We start from the raw sequence: 15,655 nt of genomic DNA on the forward strand, positions 1-15,655 counted from the left end.
ATCACCACAGGGTTTAGTGTTAAGACTAATCTTGTTCCTATTTATTATACATCATTAATTTGAAGGAGGAAATACAAAGCAGAAAATCCAGACTGCAACAARAAATAGCAATTTTAGTCAGCACTGAATAAGGGAGGCATTGTATCCAAGGCTATCTAGCTAAAATGAGGACAACAAACTAAATCAGTACCTAACATCACTGCTCTGCTGATAAAATACTTAAGAGCATGTCTTTCAAAGATCTAGACAGTTGAACAGCCACGAAGCGTAACTGTGAAGAAWGCATGATTCAGTTATTAAAAGACAGACACCACAAGGCTGAGGGATCAAAGATAAATGCTAAAAGAACAAAAAAAAGTCAAGCATTAAAGAAAAATTACCTTATACAGAATAACTTACCTACTTTCTTTCTAATTTTGCAGCACTGCAACTTCAAAAGAACTGCACTAGGTATTTGTCTGTACATAGGATTTCATTCAGAATTCTCCTCCTCCACTTGCAATACCCATCTTGATTAAATCAAGTGATACAGGAAAAACATCCAGTGATATACTAGAAACATCACGTAACATCCACAATTCCCCTGACTTTTGCAATTGTAGTAAATTACTAAGTGTTTCAAATGCTCTCCTGTATGTGTAAGCGTAATGAACACATTTGAAGCCTTTCTACTGCTTGACATCTTATTTAGTCAACTGCATTCATGCAAGCTGAATATAAAGTAGAATCTTTCCAAGTTGCTGAAAACCATATATGTATTTTACTACAATGTACGTGATCTGTATAAAGCTGAAAACAAATTTAGTGATCTTTCATTATTTTGAATTCTTTCCTAAACGACAAGTCGTCTTCCTTGTGTATGTAAAGATGGTAGAGATAAGACTTGATTCACACAGCAGAAATGCCACTTTCAGCTCCAAATCACTTCTATGTACACTGCAACTTTCAGAAGAAAGACTCAAGTTACATCCTTCAGATGAAAGAGTTAAGATAGTATCTCTACTGGGCACATACCTTTTGAAATACTGGCTTTAAAATAGTAATGCAAAACTGAAGAAAGGCCTTCCTAATCACCTCTATTATAAATACTCACACGGGACCTTTAGATTCTTTTTCCTGTGTCTTTTTCATACAGTTATCATTTCAGGCTCACATGACCATTCTGGATGAAAATAAAGTACATAACTGAGGCACGGCCACATCTAAAGTGCATGGAAACACGTCCAATGATTTAGGGTATAAAATGTAATGGAATTACACATCCAAATACACACCCAACAAATAGAATGCCTTAGCTATTAACTAATAAAATATGGCCAGAATCAACACCTCACTTAATAAAAGTAACATAATTTTATGCCTCCCCAGTGATAGATCCTCACTGCCATCTAGCAATTGCTCTGGGATCTTAGTTTAATGCTTCCTCAAGGTATCACTTTCAGCCATCAGCATCAGCTCCTACAACATCTGCTGAGCACACTAACCCTCCTAATCAAATGGTGACCCAAACCAAACATCCCCACTTGTGAGATCTCAGTAAAAGAAGATAAAACTACAAGTCTTAAAAAACAACTGATGAAAATTAAGCATTGAGCAAGTCTACATTTGCAAAGTCACTTTTTAAGTGCTTTGAAAAAGGAAACCACAGCAGCTTTAATTAACTTAGCAAGAACACAAAGTTTAAAGGGATTTCCTGGCTGATAGTCTTAGTTTCTGGCTCTTTCAAGTCAGCCATATTACATCATTTCATTCACTATCTCTTAAAAAATGCAACTGCACTTTTCCTACTGGGAGGTTACTCCAGAACTTCACGCTTCTGATGGTAACAGACATTTCTCTAGGCATTTCTGAATGAGAGGTTTCCAACCTGGTTTTCCTCTTCTATTATCGTATGCTCTCAATTACTCTATTCCCCTCCACTCTTCTGTTGCCTGACCCTCCTGCAGTAAACACATCTGCAACACAGCACACTACAAAGRCCCCTAAGTTCCTTCTCTAGGTTACTTGGTCTCATAAAATGAAAGCTGTTTTCACTCACTTTCACAAAATAGGCTATCCATCCCCTTGACCATCCTAGAAGTCCTTCTCAAGGATGACAAGATACAGGACAGAAACTTTATTGCATAAGGGTAAAGAGAATTGTTCATTATTAGTGAAAATATGAGCATAGTCAGTGTTCATCCGATTATTTTTATCTCCCCTCCCCCCCCCCAAACACCACTATCAAAATACAAGCAAAACTAAATTAGGAGAAAATCATCTTGACAAAGACTTAAAACCTCCTAAGAAGATGGTATTTATGCATCAAAATTCTCTAAAGGACATTATTATATAATGGTAACATATATCACAAAAGCATGCTGATCATTTTTACTTGGGAGTTAATGGACAGTTTTAGAACCAAATACAGTAGTAAACCATATAATCATACATGTACACATGCAGTAAAATTCACTGGAGATACCAGCAGCTTTGTATCTTAGCCTGATAACTAATCCGTTGTTAGTTTTTAGATTTGAGAGTACAGCAATAGCCACTTTCTTTCTTTGGGTCACTGTAGGTTGCAGTATGCCAGCTCAGCCCTTCYCTGCTTATTATCAGATGAATGGGACATAGGGGGAGGTCTGCTGGCCACCACTGGTCAAACTGCCCACAAAAATCAACAGCCAGTTCTGAATATTGGATTCGACCTTTCCCGCATGGAACTCAGGCACACAGAGTTCTCGAAACCTACAGTAATGGTGTTTCTGTTATCTAGCCTTTGTGCAACAGACCATTTCTGCACAAAAAACTGTCAGGAAACAAAACACTCAGTCCACGTAATAACCTCTAAATCTCTGCTGTGATACAGAAGGAAATAGTGAGGAAAGCCAGCAACAGACACAGATATCCTAACTATAATTTGTGAAGTGTTTGTGGAAACTTYGCAGCTTTTCTTTTTTCCTATTCAGCTTTAGTACTATATTACACATAGCAAAATGTAACAATACTTACATACTGTAATGATATTCATATATATGCCAAAAAGAAACAGCATTATCTAGGTATTACAAAAAGGGTGGGGTGGGGGAAGGGTGCTTAAACACATACAAGATAAACAAATACACGTTGGAATGGAAGTTTTAAAACATCCTCATAGGAGAATAATTCTATATAATGGAGAAAAAAATCACTGCAGTTTGCTTCAGGCTGCTACATGGCCAGTTCAACCAAAGCCTAATCTATTAAGTTCTGAAGTATGACTGAAAGTGCAGGTCCTTAATTGTGATTTTTTTCCTAGATTCTGGCCTAGAAAATGGTAAGTTTCTAGAAATTATTTATTTTTGTTCCATCAAATGGAAAAATCTGTTAAAATTTTTTTGATTCTTCTAGACTAAAGGAGGATTAAGGAGGAATTGAGAAAAAAGTCTCAAGACTTTTTAAATGTAAGACTATCTTCATCTGTATTTTGGAAACAAGAATTTTGAAAGGTTTCTTCACATCTACCCTACATAACTTTATTAAGAGAGGATGAAAAAGTATTTGGAATTGCTCTTGGAGTTAAACTTCAGAGATGAGAAGGTAAGTTGTGAGATGTACGGACTGCATGAGAACAGTACTTAGAAATACTAACCCTCCCATCTTCCAAGCCCTTCCTCCACAAAGTCTGAAAAAAAATTTTCATCCCCAAAAATGGAAGAAAAAAAGAAAGAATAGGCTTATAGCTGGTATTATTGGCCTGTAAAGCACAAAAAGAGCAGCAATGAAGTGTCTTCCCATGTCTAACACTGGAGTCAGCACAGAGTCCTCAACAGCTTTTTAAATTTAGAGATGAAAAAAGGGTTCTGAATAATACAAATCTCTTTTTCTGTGTCTGTTTTTAACACTTATATTCAGTTATTTATATACTAAATCAAACCTTTCTAATTTAGCAAAACATTTATAAACATTTATAAACATGCACAATGTCAAGTTGTATTCCTTGCAGTTTTTCAAAGCTCTTAAACCATTTTGATTTTCAATCTACCTTAGACACATGCTTATAGGCTTTGATAAATAGGAATGAAGTTTTATGCATGATTAGAAGTAATCGTAGTTTAAAAAATTTTGTTGAATACGGTCCTTGGTGAGAAACGACGTATCTCTGAATTAAAGGAATAGGAAACTCTTAACTAAGCTGGTACTTGCAGACAATTGCTAGATCCAGTTCAAAGGAATGGGCATCCTATAATATCCTCACATGGCTATATTCCATAATTGATTGTGGCAAACGGTGCTCATGATCACAGACACTGTAGTCAGCACAATCCACATAATGGTTTTCCTGAAGGATGTTTGTTCAGATGTGAAGGTTGAAAATAGTGTATCATCCAATGGATATCAAAAGGAGGGCTCCTTCAGCTTGCCTGAGGCATGATTCAATTCAATACTCAAGAAGAAAGAAAAAGGAGGTAGTGAGTCAGTAACACTTCCTGAAGGAGATCATCTTTGACCAGTTGATGAGAACATTTAACATTTCTTCCCCCTCCCCCAACTTGTTGTTTTTATTGTCTAGAACCTATACTAGGTTGTAAGAGTGAAAATCTGCACATGGAGGGCAATACAACCAGAATAACTTTGAATACTTGTACTGGGAAGCAGAGGGATGTATCAAGTTACTTGTATTTTATCTACAGATAACTACCTTTTCTTTTGAAATACATAGATGTGCATTCATCAGCAGATTTATACATGTGCTGCATTCAAGAATAGCAGTAATACCAAAAAACCCTCCATGCACAAAGTAACCTCAGGTTTGCCCAAGCAGCCTGCAGACTGGTATGGCCAATGACTACAGCCTTGAGTACTCCACAAAATTCGAGTGAAGCACAAGRGGCAAATTTACATAAGGATAAGGAAAAGTAATAGAGACTTATAAATGACAATAAAGAACATCTAGCTAGAAGTTATGCACCCTATGKGTATGTCTATACTTGGCAAAGCAAAGTAATATAAAAGTACCCAGTTCCAGATGCAGTTTAGTAGTGGTAACACAGATCTTTTATACAGTCTGCTCTATACTATACTATGCTACATACTCTRCTGCAATTACCCAAAGAACTTGTTTAGCAGGGTAGACATGCATTGAGATAACAAAAAATATGGAGTGTTGTAGGGTGAAAAGGGGGTTGTAAAAATGTTACTAAGTGTTTTTCCTTTAGTATTCTRTACTACATAAGCTAAGCAAGTCTCAGGTGAACTAAGATCAGCTATATGCCAAACAGATCATACATCTATGTTGGCCTCTGAAACAGAATTGAGAGATACCCTCTTCTACAAGGCTGGTGAAACACAAATGGGGGGAGGTTTTTAATGACCAGAATTTGTGGTGCTTAAGCAATTCTGAAACTTCTGGTTAAAACATAACAAACTTCTGGGAACTCATCTTTTTGAGGACGTTTTCCAAATAAGTTTGAGACCTTTATTAAGGAGCATTCTGGTACTTTAAGACATCGTCCCGACTTTACAGGACCTTTTTCTAAAGGACAGCATGAAGAATATTACAGTAGCAAAATTCCAGAAATGGATGGACTTTAAATTCACCTCAATTTTGTTTTGCTAAATGCTTTTATTATAGCAGAAGTGTAGCTTCTGCTTTCAGTGCAGAACAAAGGAGCTAAATTCTGCTGTGTTTAACRTTAACAAAGCTACATTAGTGATTCTTTTAACATGTTATCGCACTTTTAATGGCATCCTGCAATATAATAGATCTTACAACAGAGAAAGAATATGATCATCACTAAACCTACTGATTGAATAAATTTATCATAACTAGAAAGACAAAGTAACTGACTAGTCTATTAGCTGACTAATTTTCTGAAGGAAGAGACATTTCTATATCCTAACAGATCTTATTGCTTCCATAGAAGTCTTCACTGTATTTTCAATAAGTCTGGTCTGACTTATTGAAATGCTAAGACCAATGGCAGCATGTGTTTTTAAATGTGACTACATCTGCCACTCTTGAGTCTGAGCCCTGTATTGAGAAATATAAATGCTATGATGATTTTAAGGCATTGAAAAGTTGCTTACCAGAAAGCCATTTCCTTGTGCAGTACAGCAAGTTTTTTGATCCTAAAAGAAGCTATATCTAATTATGGCAGACAGAAACAGAAAAAAAAAAAAAAAAGTCTGTTGCAGATCTTAGAGCAATCTAAACAAAAAGATAAACTGCTGGATTCATAAACGGCTACATCGGAATTTTGGCACAAGGAGACCTGAAACAGAGTTGTTCATCAACAGGCACTTCCTTCCTGAAACAGCACGTCATACTGTTCGTAGAACAAAGACAATATAAGCATACATACAAACAGAATTTTTTCAAAAATATTCCTCAAGAAGATATGTTCTATGGGTTAAATAGAGGTATTCGGCCTATGCTTCTTATGCCTGAGACTTACTGGTAGTTTTAATTTTTAATGAAAAAAATCAATGCATTATGATTTAAAACAGCAAAAGAGAAGATACTAGAAGAACAGACTTTTTGAAAATACAAATGCTGAATCATTAGCAATGCCTATGCAATTTAAAGACCTGGAGTACTTAATGATTTTATTAAGAAAACCTTATACAATTATAACAGATAATAATGTGTCACTGCTTAAATGCTAATGATAAGAAAAACAGATTACAAGAAATAACTTTCATTGAACTCTAACAGGAAAAGGAAATGGAAACAACTACAGACTGGAAAACTGAGAACGCATGGGAAAAAAGAGAGGGGGAATCATTACTAGCTAGAGGCAAACAAAATTGAAATGTTTATATAAATACAAATCTCAGAATAAAACTACCAAACAAGTAAGCGTAATACAAAAAGAAAGAGCCAGCTGTCATTAGGAAGGGTAACAAAACAGAACTTTACTACCACAAGTGAAAATACATTAACACCATAAAGGGTGGCAGCCCATTATATATATCTGAGATACCTCTGAGCAAGATGGGATGCAACACACAGACAAGAAACTCCCAAATAACAACAAAAAAACCCCCCACACAGCTAGCCCTGATTCAGCAAGACTTTTACCACACCAGAAGGTCAAATTTACCTTGAGAGAGGCAGCAAAATGTTAACCGGTGCAACAGAAGAAAGGACAAGATAAAAAAATAAGAACAGCTGTTTCTACATCTTCTATGTATAATTTGATCACTTCGGATCATATAAGAATATAAACAAAAAATTAAAGCACTGGTGTTTACTGTAGTATTTTCTCATTTTAATACAATACAAAACCAGAAAGTCTGTTGTATCAACAAAAGGCCATTTCAAAGTGCAGTTCTTACTCTATGCTTGCTTGAACTTTACTCCAATTGGTATATACTTGAGTATGTTAATTACTTTTTATTACATATGAAATTGCTATACTTACTACACCCCACCACAGGGCATCTGCATAGCTGCCAAACTCTGTTTCTCCAGAATCATTTACAGCATCTTTTTCAGCCAGGTACACAAAATAAGAGGAAAAAATCAGGCCCAGAAAACCAATGTACAGTGTTGTTATCAGTTCCTGCAAACAGAATCAAAATAAGAACATTACAATGCTGTTGAGAGCATTTAAATTATCTGTCACTGATGTTTTTGGAACAAAAATTGGAACAGAAGTTAATTTCAGCAATTTATAAACATGGACAGACTGTCAGCTGTGCAAATTAACAAGCATGTGCCCAGTTCAATGAGAAAAGAATTTACAGCAGCTGATGACTTGGCCCAGTACGCACATTTCAAACACRGCGTCTAACACAACTGGATGTCCATCTCTTGCAAATATGATGGATCAACTTTTTGGTAATCAAAAATTGGTTGAGTAAATTTTGCAAACAACATCACACTGAAAACAGCTCTGAAACTTAGATACATTTCTTTAGAAATATTCAAATTCATCTTGAAAAGTCTCATCTTCTGTGGTTAAATACACTGACTTAAATTGCAGATTGGAAGTCTGACATAGCATAAGTGAACATTTTCATCCTTTAGGAGCTTTTTGTCCTTTGAACAGTGTAGGACAAACAGATTTGGTAAAATGATTGCCTGTCTCCACAGTAAATATATTTGACATCATCAGCACGCCTGCATACATGCTGTTCTGATTAAAAGGACTTTTGCTTTGATTATTATGAAGTTCCTCAGAGTTTTCTGACTTACTTGTCTGTGTATAAAAACTACCGATCCCAACAGCCTCCATGTCCCACCTTGACGGTCAACATGCAGCATTCGCAAAATCTGCAGAAAACGGATGCCCCTGGAATACAATTTTTAAATGAATTTTTAAATGAAGAGGCTAACAATACACGGGGAAAAAAAGTGGGGAAAGGGAACTCTGCCTCTTCCAAAGAAAATCTGCTCTAGCTGATCATGCTTTGAGTGGAGCGGGGGGAGGCTGTGTGTGTGTGGGGGAGTTTGAACTGGACAATCTTTAGAGGTCCCTTCCAACCTCTATTTCATGATTCTGTGATTCAAAGGMCTATTTAAAAGGAGACGTGCAGTATATTATGGTAGACTTTGCTCTTCTCTTTTCATCCCATTCTCTCATCTTTCATGCAGTTGTTATTTAGACAGCACGGGGAGGCTGCGCAGAAGGAGATCGGACCTTCAAATACACGGTTGGTAAGGATAACTCAAGGATTCAGGAATTTTGGACACAGACAGCGAATGCTCTAGTAGCCATTCATCAGCTTTTATTTGATCTGCTCACCAGGAGGTGAAAAACATACAGAAAAAGCTAACTAAAGATATGAATTCCTCACCTTCAGAATCTAAGTCATTCATTCAAATTGATAACAATTTGAGTGGAATAATATTTTAAGAAATACTTTTAACGAGAGAATCAATGCAAGCCTAGTGTGCAGAGCACAGTACACTGCTCTGTACTCTCTCATTCAAGAAAACCTAATAGCTTGATATTTCTGAGCTCAGGGTACATTCAATCAATCAAGAACTCACAATGAATAACCAGAGGCATTTTATGAAGTAGTAGCTTGAAAAAAAAGTCACAAAGTATGAAAGAATAAYCACAAAACCAATACAAGAAACTTAATCGGATTACTCTGTTTCACATCCATATAACTAGTGATTAGTGATCTGTACTGTTACATGAATGTCAGAGGAGTGACTGGTTTCCCTCTGTAAGAATTGTCATAGAAGGCAAAAAAAGAAAAGATAATACCTTAAAAAAGAAAATACTGCTGTCAGTTTGAGTGAGTAAAATTACCTGATAGCTGAGGTTGCAAAGACTTGACCTTTAGAGCCCACACAAAGAACTATCATGGAAGCAACAACTACAATTAAATCTGGAAAATAAACATCAATTGCAAAAATGAGTTAGTGGTATCTTTCAATACTTCTGCAAAACTGTTACTAGAACCAGTGCTTATATTACTTTAATACTCTGCATCTTGAAATTTGGGATTTTATATCAAGAGATCCCCAGGGTAATAAAAAAAAAGGAAAATATAATTGTATCATATAATAGAAGTGTTAGGATAGGTCTGAGATGGCCACATTCTAGATGAGTGACAAGAGTGATATGAGTTATTATAAAACAGCCTCAGTAGACTAGGTTATATATTAGGTACAACCTGTGAGGAATTTCACCAGTTTCTACCTATTATCTCTTCTGTTTTCTCTGGTGGTTTAGAAACTGTTTTATTATTGGTAGAGATTTGGGATTTTATTTCCCAGAAGTCTTTGATTTTGTATAGTTTCAACCGTTCAGGTCTAAAAGGGCAAGAAAAATTAAAACCAGCGTGTGAGTCTCATTTACGTTAAGTTAGTCATTGCCCTAGGACAGGCACTAAAATTCTGGAAAGGAATTCTATATCTTAGAAATATTGTAYTTTATTCTATAAATAAATTCTATATTTTAGAAAATACAAGTTTTTGCTAAGCCTCTGGGAAAGGTGAACTTTGTTTTGCTTCACAAGCTGAAAGCAGTGTGAAGATGCTTCAAAATCTGTACTGCTTTAGGTCTCAAGAGACAGGAATTTGTGGATAGAATGCAAAGAAGCAGCCAAAGCCATTTTATACTTTCAGTAACATCTGAGATTCACCTGCTATTCATATATATGCATAGAGAAGCTAAACTGAAGAATTCTGTTTGTAAAAATACCCAAGTACAATATTTTATGATTTACATCCAGAAAATTTATATATTGTTTACAAAGAACAGAATTCCCTACTCAAGAACAAATAGTATTGCTGAGTGGTGGAAATAACTGTCTGTCACAGATCAAAGGCTACTTACTATGCTTGTATAACAAAATTCCACTTGCCATACAATATAAACAAATTAAACAAATCAGGTAAGTGCTTCAGGGTATGAGTCTTTACACAACATCTACAATATTGATTAGAAAAATGTAACTTGATTTGGATGGTTACATTTCTTAAGATAGAAATTGTTCAACTCTGGACAAGCTTTCTAAAAAAAAAAATCATGAGTTGTGACATATACAGCAGAAAGGATGCAATTTCTAAGGACACTGATGACAGTTAGGAAGACAACTGCATTGAATGTCAGGGGGAGTCAGGTGTCCCTTCCCGAATGCCTCTTTAAAAATCTTATTTTAACCCAATAGGTATACAAAGTACTAACAAAAGCACACCTATCATGCTCTACCACGTAGTAAGCGGCTAAATTAGGGTGCTAAATAAACTCATATTAAAATATTTAAAGGGATGCTGGAAAAAGAGGCTTTTCAGTATCTTTAAAAAATAAAGTTCTAGCTATTATACAATGTCTGGGATGCTGAGGTCACAGGAGAGAGGACTGTGGCCAAGACTTACTTCTGGCAAAGCTTCAGATCACTTCTGAAAAGAAAACACTGCTTTTCCAGCAAACCAAACCAAACTATGTTTGTTTTCAAATAACAGTGTCATGGATTCTTAAAAGGAAATGCAGATGAACATAAATACTAACGACAAATCCTCTTGCTCTAAACTGGCTACAACTGCTATGGAAATTCCGTTTCTCTTAAACCTTCCAAGGATGACTTTTACTCTGTGTTTATGACAACTCTGCAAGCCATGTATACTCACCAATGATTGAAATAGGCTTCCTAGCAAAACGAAGCCTTCCCCATATTCCGACGTATTTACTGCGGCATCCTGCTGACCATAACCGAACCACATATTCAGTTCCAAAGAATACCACTAATACAATTTCCTAAAAGAAACAGGAAGGGAACTAGGTTAATTTTCTGCTGTACATCTTTCATCTTTTCTCAGCACATATTAAAGAAAGATTAAAACGTAAAATTTGGAAGGCAAAAATGATTTTTATGAATGAAGTTTATATATGATCTAAAACAACAAAGGAAAACTGGTAAGCATAAGGATATAAAAGATGAAGAGCAAGCCTAAATAGCATAATTGCATGCAGCCTGGCTCATCTACACGTGCTAAAACTGAAACCATTCCACCAATTTACTTGGCCTCTGCAATTCAAACAGAAAGTCTCCTGCCTGAGCCAACAAAAACAAGCATAGCCTGTAATCAGAAGATGAGGATTTTGTTAGTTTGTTTCATTTCCTTAAGAGGTGTACTTCACCTTCAATCTACAATACCAGTTGAACCAACAACTTATTTATGCTTTTCCTGTCTTTCTTTAATCCTAGGTGGATTAAAGTAACATTTCTGGCACTGTTACTGACATGTCAGCTTCCAGGTGCACTGAAAATATGGGGAGAAATCATGCATGCTTTTCCTATCAGTACCAGCCATTGCTGGCATTGAGTTCCGTGTTTACCACAGACCTACACTGAGGTATGACTTCGGAAATGTGTTAAAAGAGCCATAAAYGTCAAAGACATCTGGCATCCCTCTTGATTAGAGTGAGGTACAATTATGTCAAACCTGGAGCTTAGTTAATGTTCAGATAAACCTCAGTTTTCTTCAGACTGGTTGACCATGGCATCTTCAACACAGTTTCTTCAAGTATCAGGTAGGTGCAATGCCTCCTATAAGTCACTCAATTACTAGATGATCACATTCTCTATCAAAGCAAAAGGGAAAACTACTAATCAGAATGGTAACTGTGGCTTTTACTCGAAAACAYACGCCACGTGGCATATGGAAACTGTAAAGAGAGAAGCCAATCATAAGGTATTATAGTCAGAAGGGATAATGCAGATTAAGAGAACAAGTTATTCATTACATAGAGTGATTTAATGCAAAGAACAACTGCCGAGAAGATGATATGGTGGTGAATTAATATTTTATCCAGCATTCTCACATTTCTGCAGTATTCGCTGCTGTTTTTCATGATAACAAATTGGAAAATGGGACTGAAGATGGCACCTATACTTATTTTCTAAATTAACAGAAATACTAAAGGTGCAACGCAACCCTAGCCCAATCAAGACCAATGAGAGTCATACTATCAGCTTCAAAAACACACAGGACATTGCCCTGAACTGTCAACAGAATAACAGGGTTGTAGACAATAAAAGGGTGTTGGGTGGTGTCAAGTGAGACTGTGACACTTCGGAAAACCTGGGAGAACATTAGCCAGGACTCTTTTTCTTAGCTTTGACAGTCTCATAATCTGTGCAAGATGACGTCAGATGCAGCCGAATAGCTATTACAATTGTTTATAGTCACTGCGCTCCAATTAGATTTCCAAGACATAATGAAATTGTCCAGATCCTTGGTTGTTATAAATACGAAACTCAATCCCTTTGGTCCAGCCAAGAATCTCTTCCACAGCTTGCTTCCAAAAGGAATCCTCAGAACCCTTCAGGATTTTTTTTTATTTGGAGTATTATTAAATAAATATTCAGTGAAATAAAGTGACACAAAATCTGAAGAAAGACCATCTGTAGCAGATACTTTAAGGAAAGGCCATGTCTTAAGAATGAAACTTTGCATGCAATGAAATTTCCCTTTTATTCAATTTCATTTAGTGCCACTTAGGAACCTGCACTGAATCATGAAGCTAAGAGTACTGCTTTGCATTCAGTTCTGCTAAGATATTAAAGCAAAATAAAGCATCAGAGGCTATCTTTTCTGATCAGGAGATTGTATTCATTTCTAAGCCRTATTCAGTAAACTCTGATATCCAAATGCACTTCCGCACGCAGAAGGCTAAGACATCTTTCACCACTCCTATGAAAGCAACTCCCTCAGCAGACAATAGCAAACTTGCAGGGAGCAAAAAGCGTCCTTCATTCCAAATACGTAATTTGAGCACGGGATGTATGGTCTCACATCATACACSTTGGCAGAGACAATAGTGGCTAGATGTCCCCAAAAGCAGATTACCAAAAGCAAAACAAAACAAAATTCTTGAAAGCAGAAGCAAAAAATGGAACAGAAGAGCTAATGTTTTAGCACAAGAAAACAACATACAGTACTCTGACCAAAAACTGTGGGCTTCTCAGAATCACAGTTTCATTTTTCTAGCAAGAAGGCAAAAAGTGAAAACTTGAGATTGTGCTTAAAAAAAAAAAAAAAGAAAGAAAGAAAGTAAGTGCGTACTCTCTGTGTAGGAAATCCGGACGAGCGTGTGTGTGTGTGTTTTTTCAAGCCGCGCCGTGKTTCATTGGGTAACAGGAACAGTGGCAAGTATGCAAACGGCGGCCGTCCCAAAGACACTGCAACAGCCACGCAGTCAATGGTTACTGCCACCCAGTTCTTTGCGTGACGCGCAGACAAGCTTAGAGAACATGTATTGTTCTATAGACTCCAGTGACTGGGGGGAACGACCAGTCGGCTTACACCAAGACACATTTTTCACTCCTGACGTTTTGATAAAGGCTTATTGACCTAAATGAGACCCAAGTTATTCAGGGAACATCAGAGGTGAAAGTGCACAAGCTGTTCTTCATGGTCATACACAAAAACGCCAGGTAGCCATTAGCAACTGGCAAATTCCGCCTCCACTGCCCATGGCTGTGTGACAGACAAAAGCATTTTTAATACCTTGCRTTGCCTGAGTCTAAAAACTAATGTCTGGGGGGAGAAGAAGGCTGATAAATTTCTTTCAGTACATGTTTATATTAGTGGCCAAAAACTTGCAGACAACAAGTAAAAAAACAAAAAAAAATAAACATTATACAGGGAATATTCCAGTAGCTCCTGCAAGTATTATCCCCATCAAAAGCTACACATCAAATTTTACATTAAGTGGAAGGATGACAACCTGGTCCATAGTTCATTTGTGCTGGTGGTAATTAGGGATAATTCTATTTAATAAAAGTGCTACCCTGACAGAGAGCCACACTGTCTCACATCTGATGAGCTGCACTACAGATTAATTTGGTTCCACTGTTTCTCCTCATTGCCTGCTTAACACGTACCTACCAAGAATACTATATAAAAGTTTCTGTGCTTCTCAAAATGAATCAGCTATAACGAAACATGGTTTCAGGAAGACTTGAAAAAAAAAAAGAAGTTGATATAGGAAAATGGAAGGACAGAGCGCTGAGCAAAGATGACGCTTTAAAGAATGAGTGAAACCAGAGAAGAAACAAAGCAACATTCAGCAAAAGGGAAAAAATTAAATACAGAGAAAATAATTGTCCGCAGAACATTGGTTTGGGGAAGATTAGAGCTCAGTAGAAGTTTTCTAGGTTAAAATCACCTATACACAAAAACTGCACTGCACAAGGACCTACTCAGTCCTTTGCAACTTAATTCTAATCTCCTCTCTACCCTAAAGTGAAAACAGAAATACTACACTGAGATAAAAAAGACAGATTATTAAACTGCCATGAGAAAGAGTCCTTTGAGATGCACAAGCCATGCAGACAGTCACACTTGGGCGTACAGGAGCCTCCTTGCTTAAGGAGGCAGATATTCTCCTTTGAATTACTGACTTACGCGTGGCACCCTTACTTCTGCCATCCCTCCATCTCAGCCCACAGACACATGCTTGATGTCATCTTTATTCCCTTTCAGCTGCATAATCCCAACACAGCTGAACGCCAGACAAGTTCTGGATGAGAACACAGAGAAGATRAACATTAGATATAAACAGATTTTCTTGAAGAACTTGGTCAGAATTGAGTGACTGACCACAGATAAATTTACAGCGCTTTCAACGCCAAGGAACAATCCTTGCACAAGATTGTTCTACCAAGACAAGGAAATGGGATTGTCATGACAAGCCTTGGGCACTTCTGGTAATGCAGTGCTTCGTGAAACTGTAATAGACCTCCAGATAGTTATAYAGCAAATGCCAAAGATTGAAACATTTCTCATAAAGACCAGTAAAGCATCCTGAATACTCACTGGCACAGGAGCATGGTAACTGAAGGGGGAATCCATCCTAGAAGTCTCATGATTGGTTTTCAGTGCATCTCCCTACTCATTTTCATAGCTTTGGCATGGAAATGGCAGTTCGTTCAGATGAATCAGTTACTACATAAACAGCTTTTGGAATTGTTTCAAGTGTAATAACAATAGCCATCAAAATATAAAAACCACCATCAGCCTTCAACAGGTATGACAAAACTTAATCACCTGGCTAACATACAACTCATCATCTTCGAAAGAAAATTAGCATTGATCCACATAGCTTCCTGAAAAACACATACACATGCTATCTGTTACTATTATTGCTGGTATTTCCATAGTCTCCATGCAATAGTGATGGCTTCATAAGTCCATACAGGGAACAAATAGAAGAGGGCTCAG

The 15,655-nt window shown here is 36.8% G+C and overlaps 1 protein-coding gene across 1 annotated transcript in view; it reads right to left on the reverse strand.

Annotated features, from left to right (window-relative positions):
• Positions 1 to 15,655, reverse strand: part of KCNQ1 (potassium voltage-gated channel subfamily Q member 1) — a 372,989-nt gene that overhangs the window by 263,676 nt on the left and 93,658 nt on the right. Inside the window, exons 4-7 of the mRNA XM_085302186.1 lie at positions 11,057 to 11,183; positions 9,231 to 9,309; positions 8,165 to 8,261; positions 7,389 to 7,529 (exon numbers count right to left, since the gene is read on the reverse strand). Of these exons, the coding sequence (XP_085158312.1) occupies positions 7,389 to 7,529; positions 8,165 to 8,261; positions 9,231 to 9,309; positions 11,057 to 11,183 (444 nt within the window). The remainder of the gene's footprint in view (positions 1 to 7,388; positions 7,530 to 8,164; positions 8,262 to 9,230; positions 9,310 to 11,056; positions 11,184 to 15,655) is intronic.

Source organism: Rhea americana, unplaced genomic scaffold (genome assembly GCF_003343005.1).
Source record: "Rhea americana isolate MKP2758 unplaced genomic scaffold, rheAme1 scaffold_187, whole genome shotgun sequence".
NCBI classification, from domain to species: domain Eukaryota; kingdom Metazoa; phylum Chordata; class Aves; order Rheiformes; family Rheidae; genus Rhea; species Rhea americana.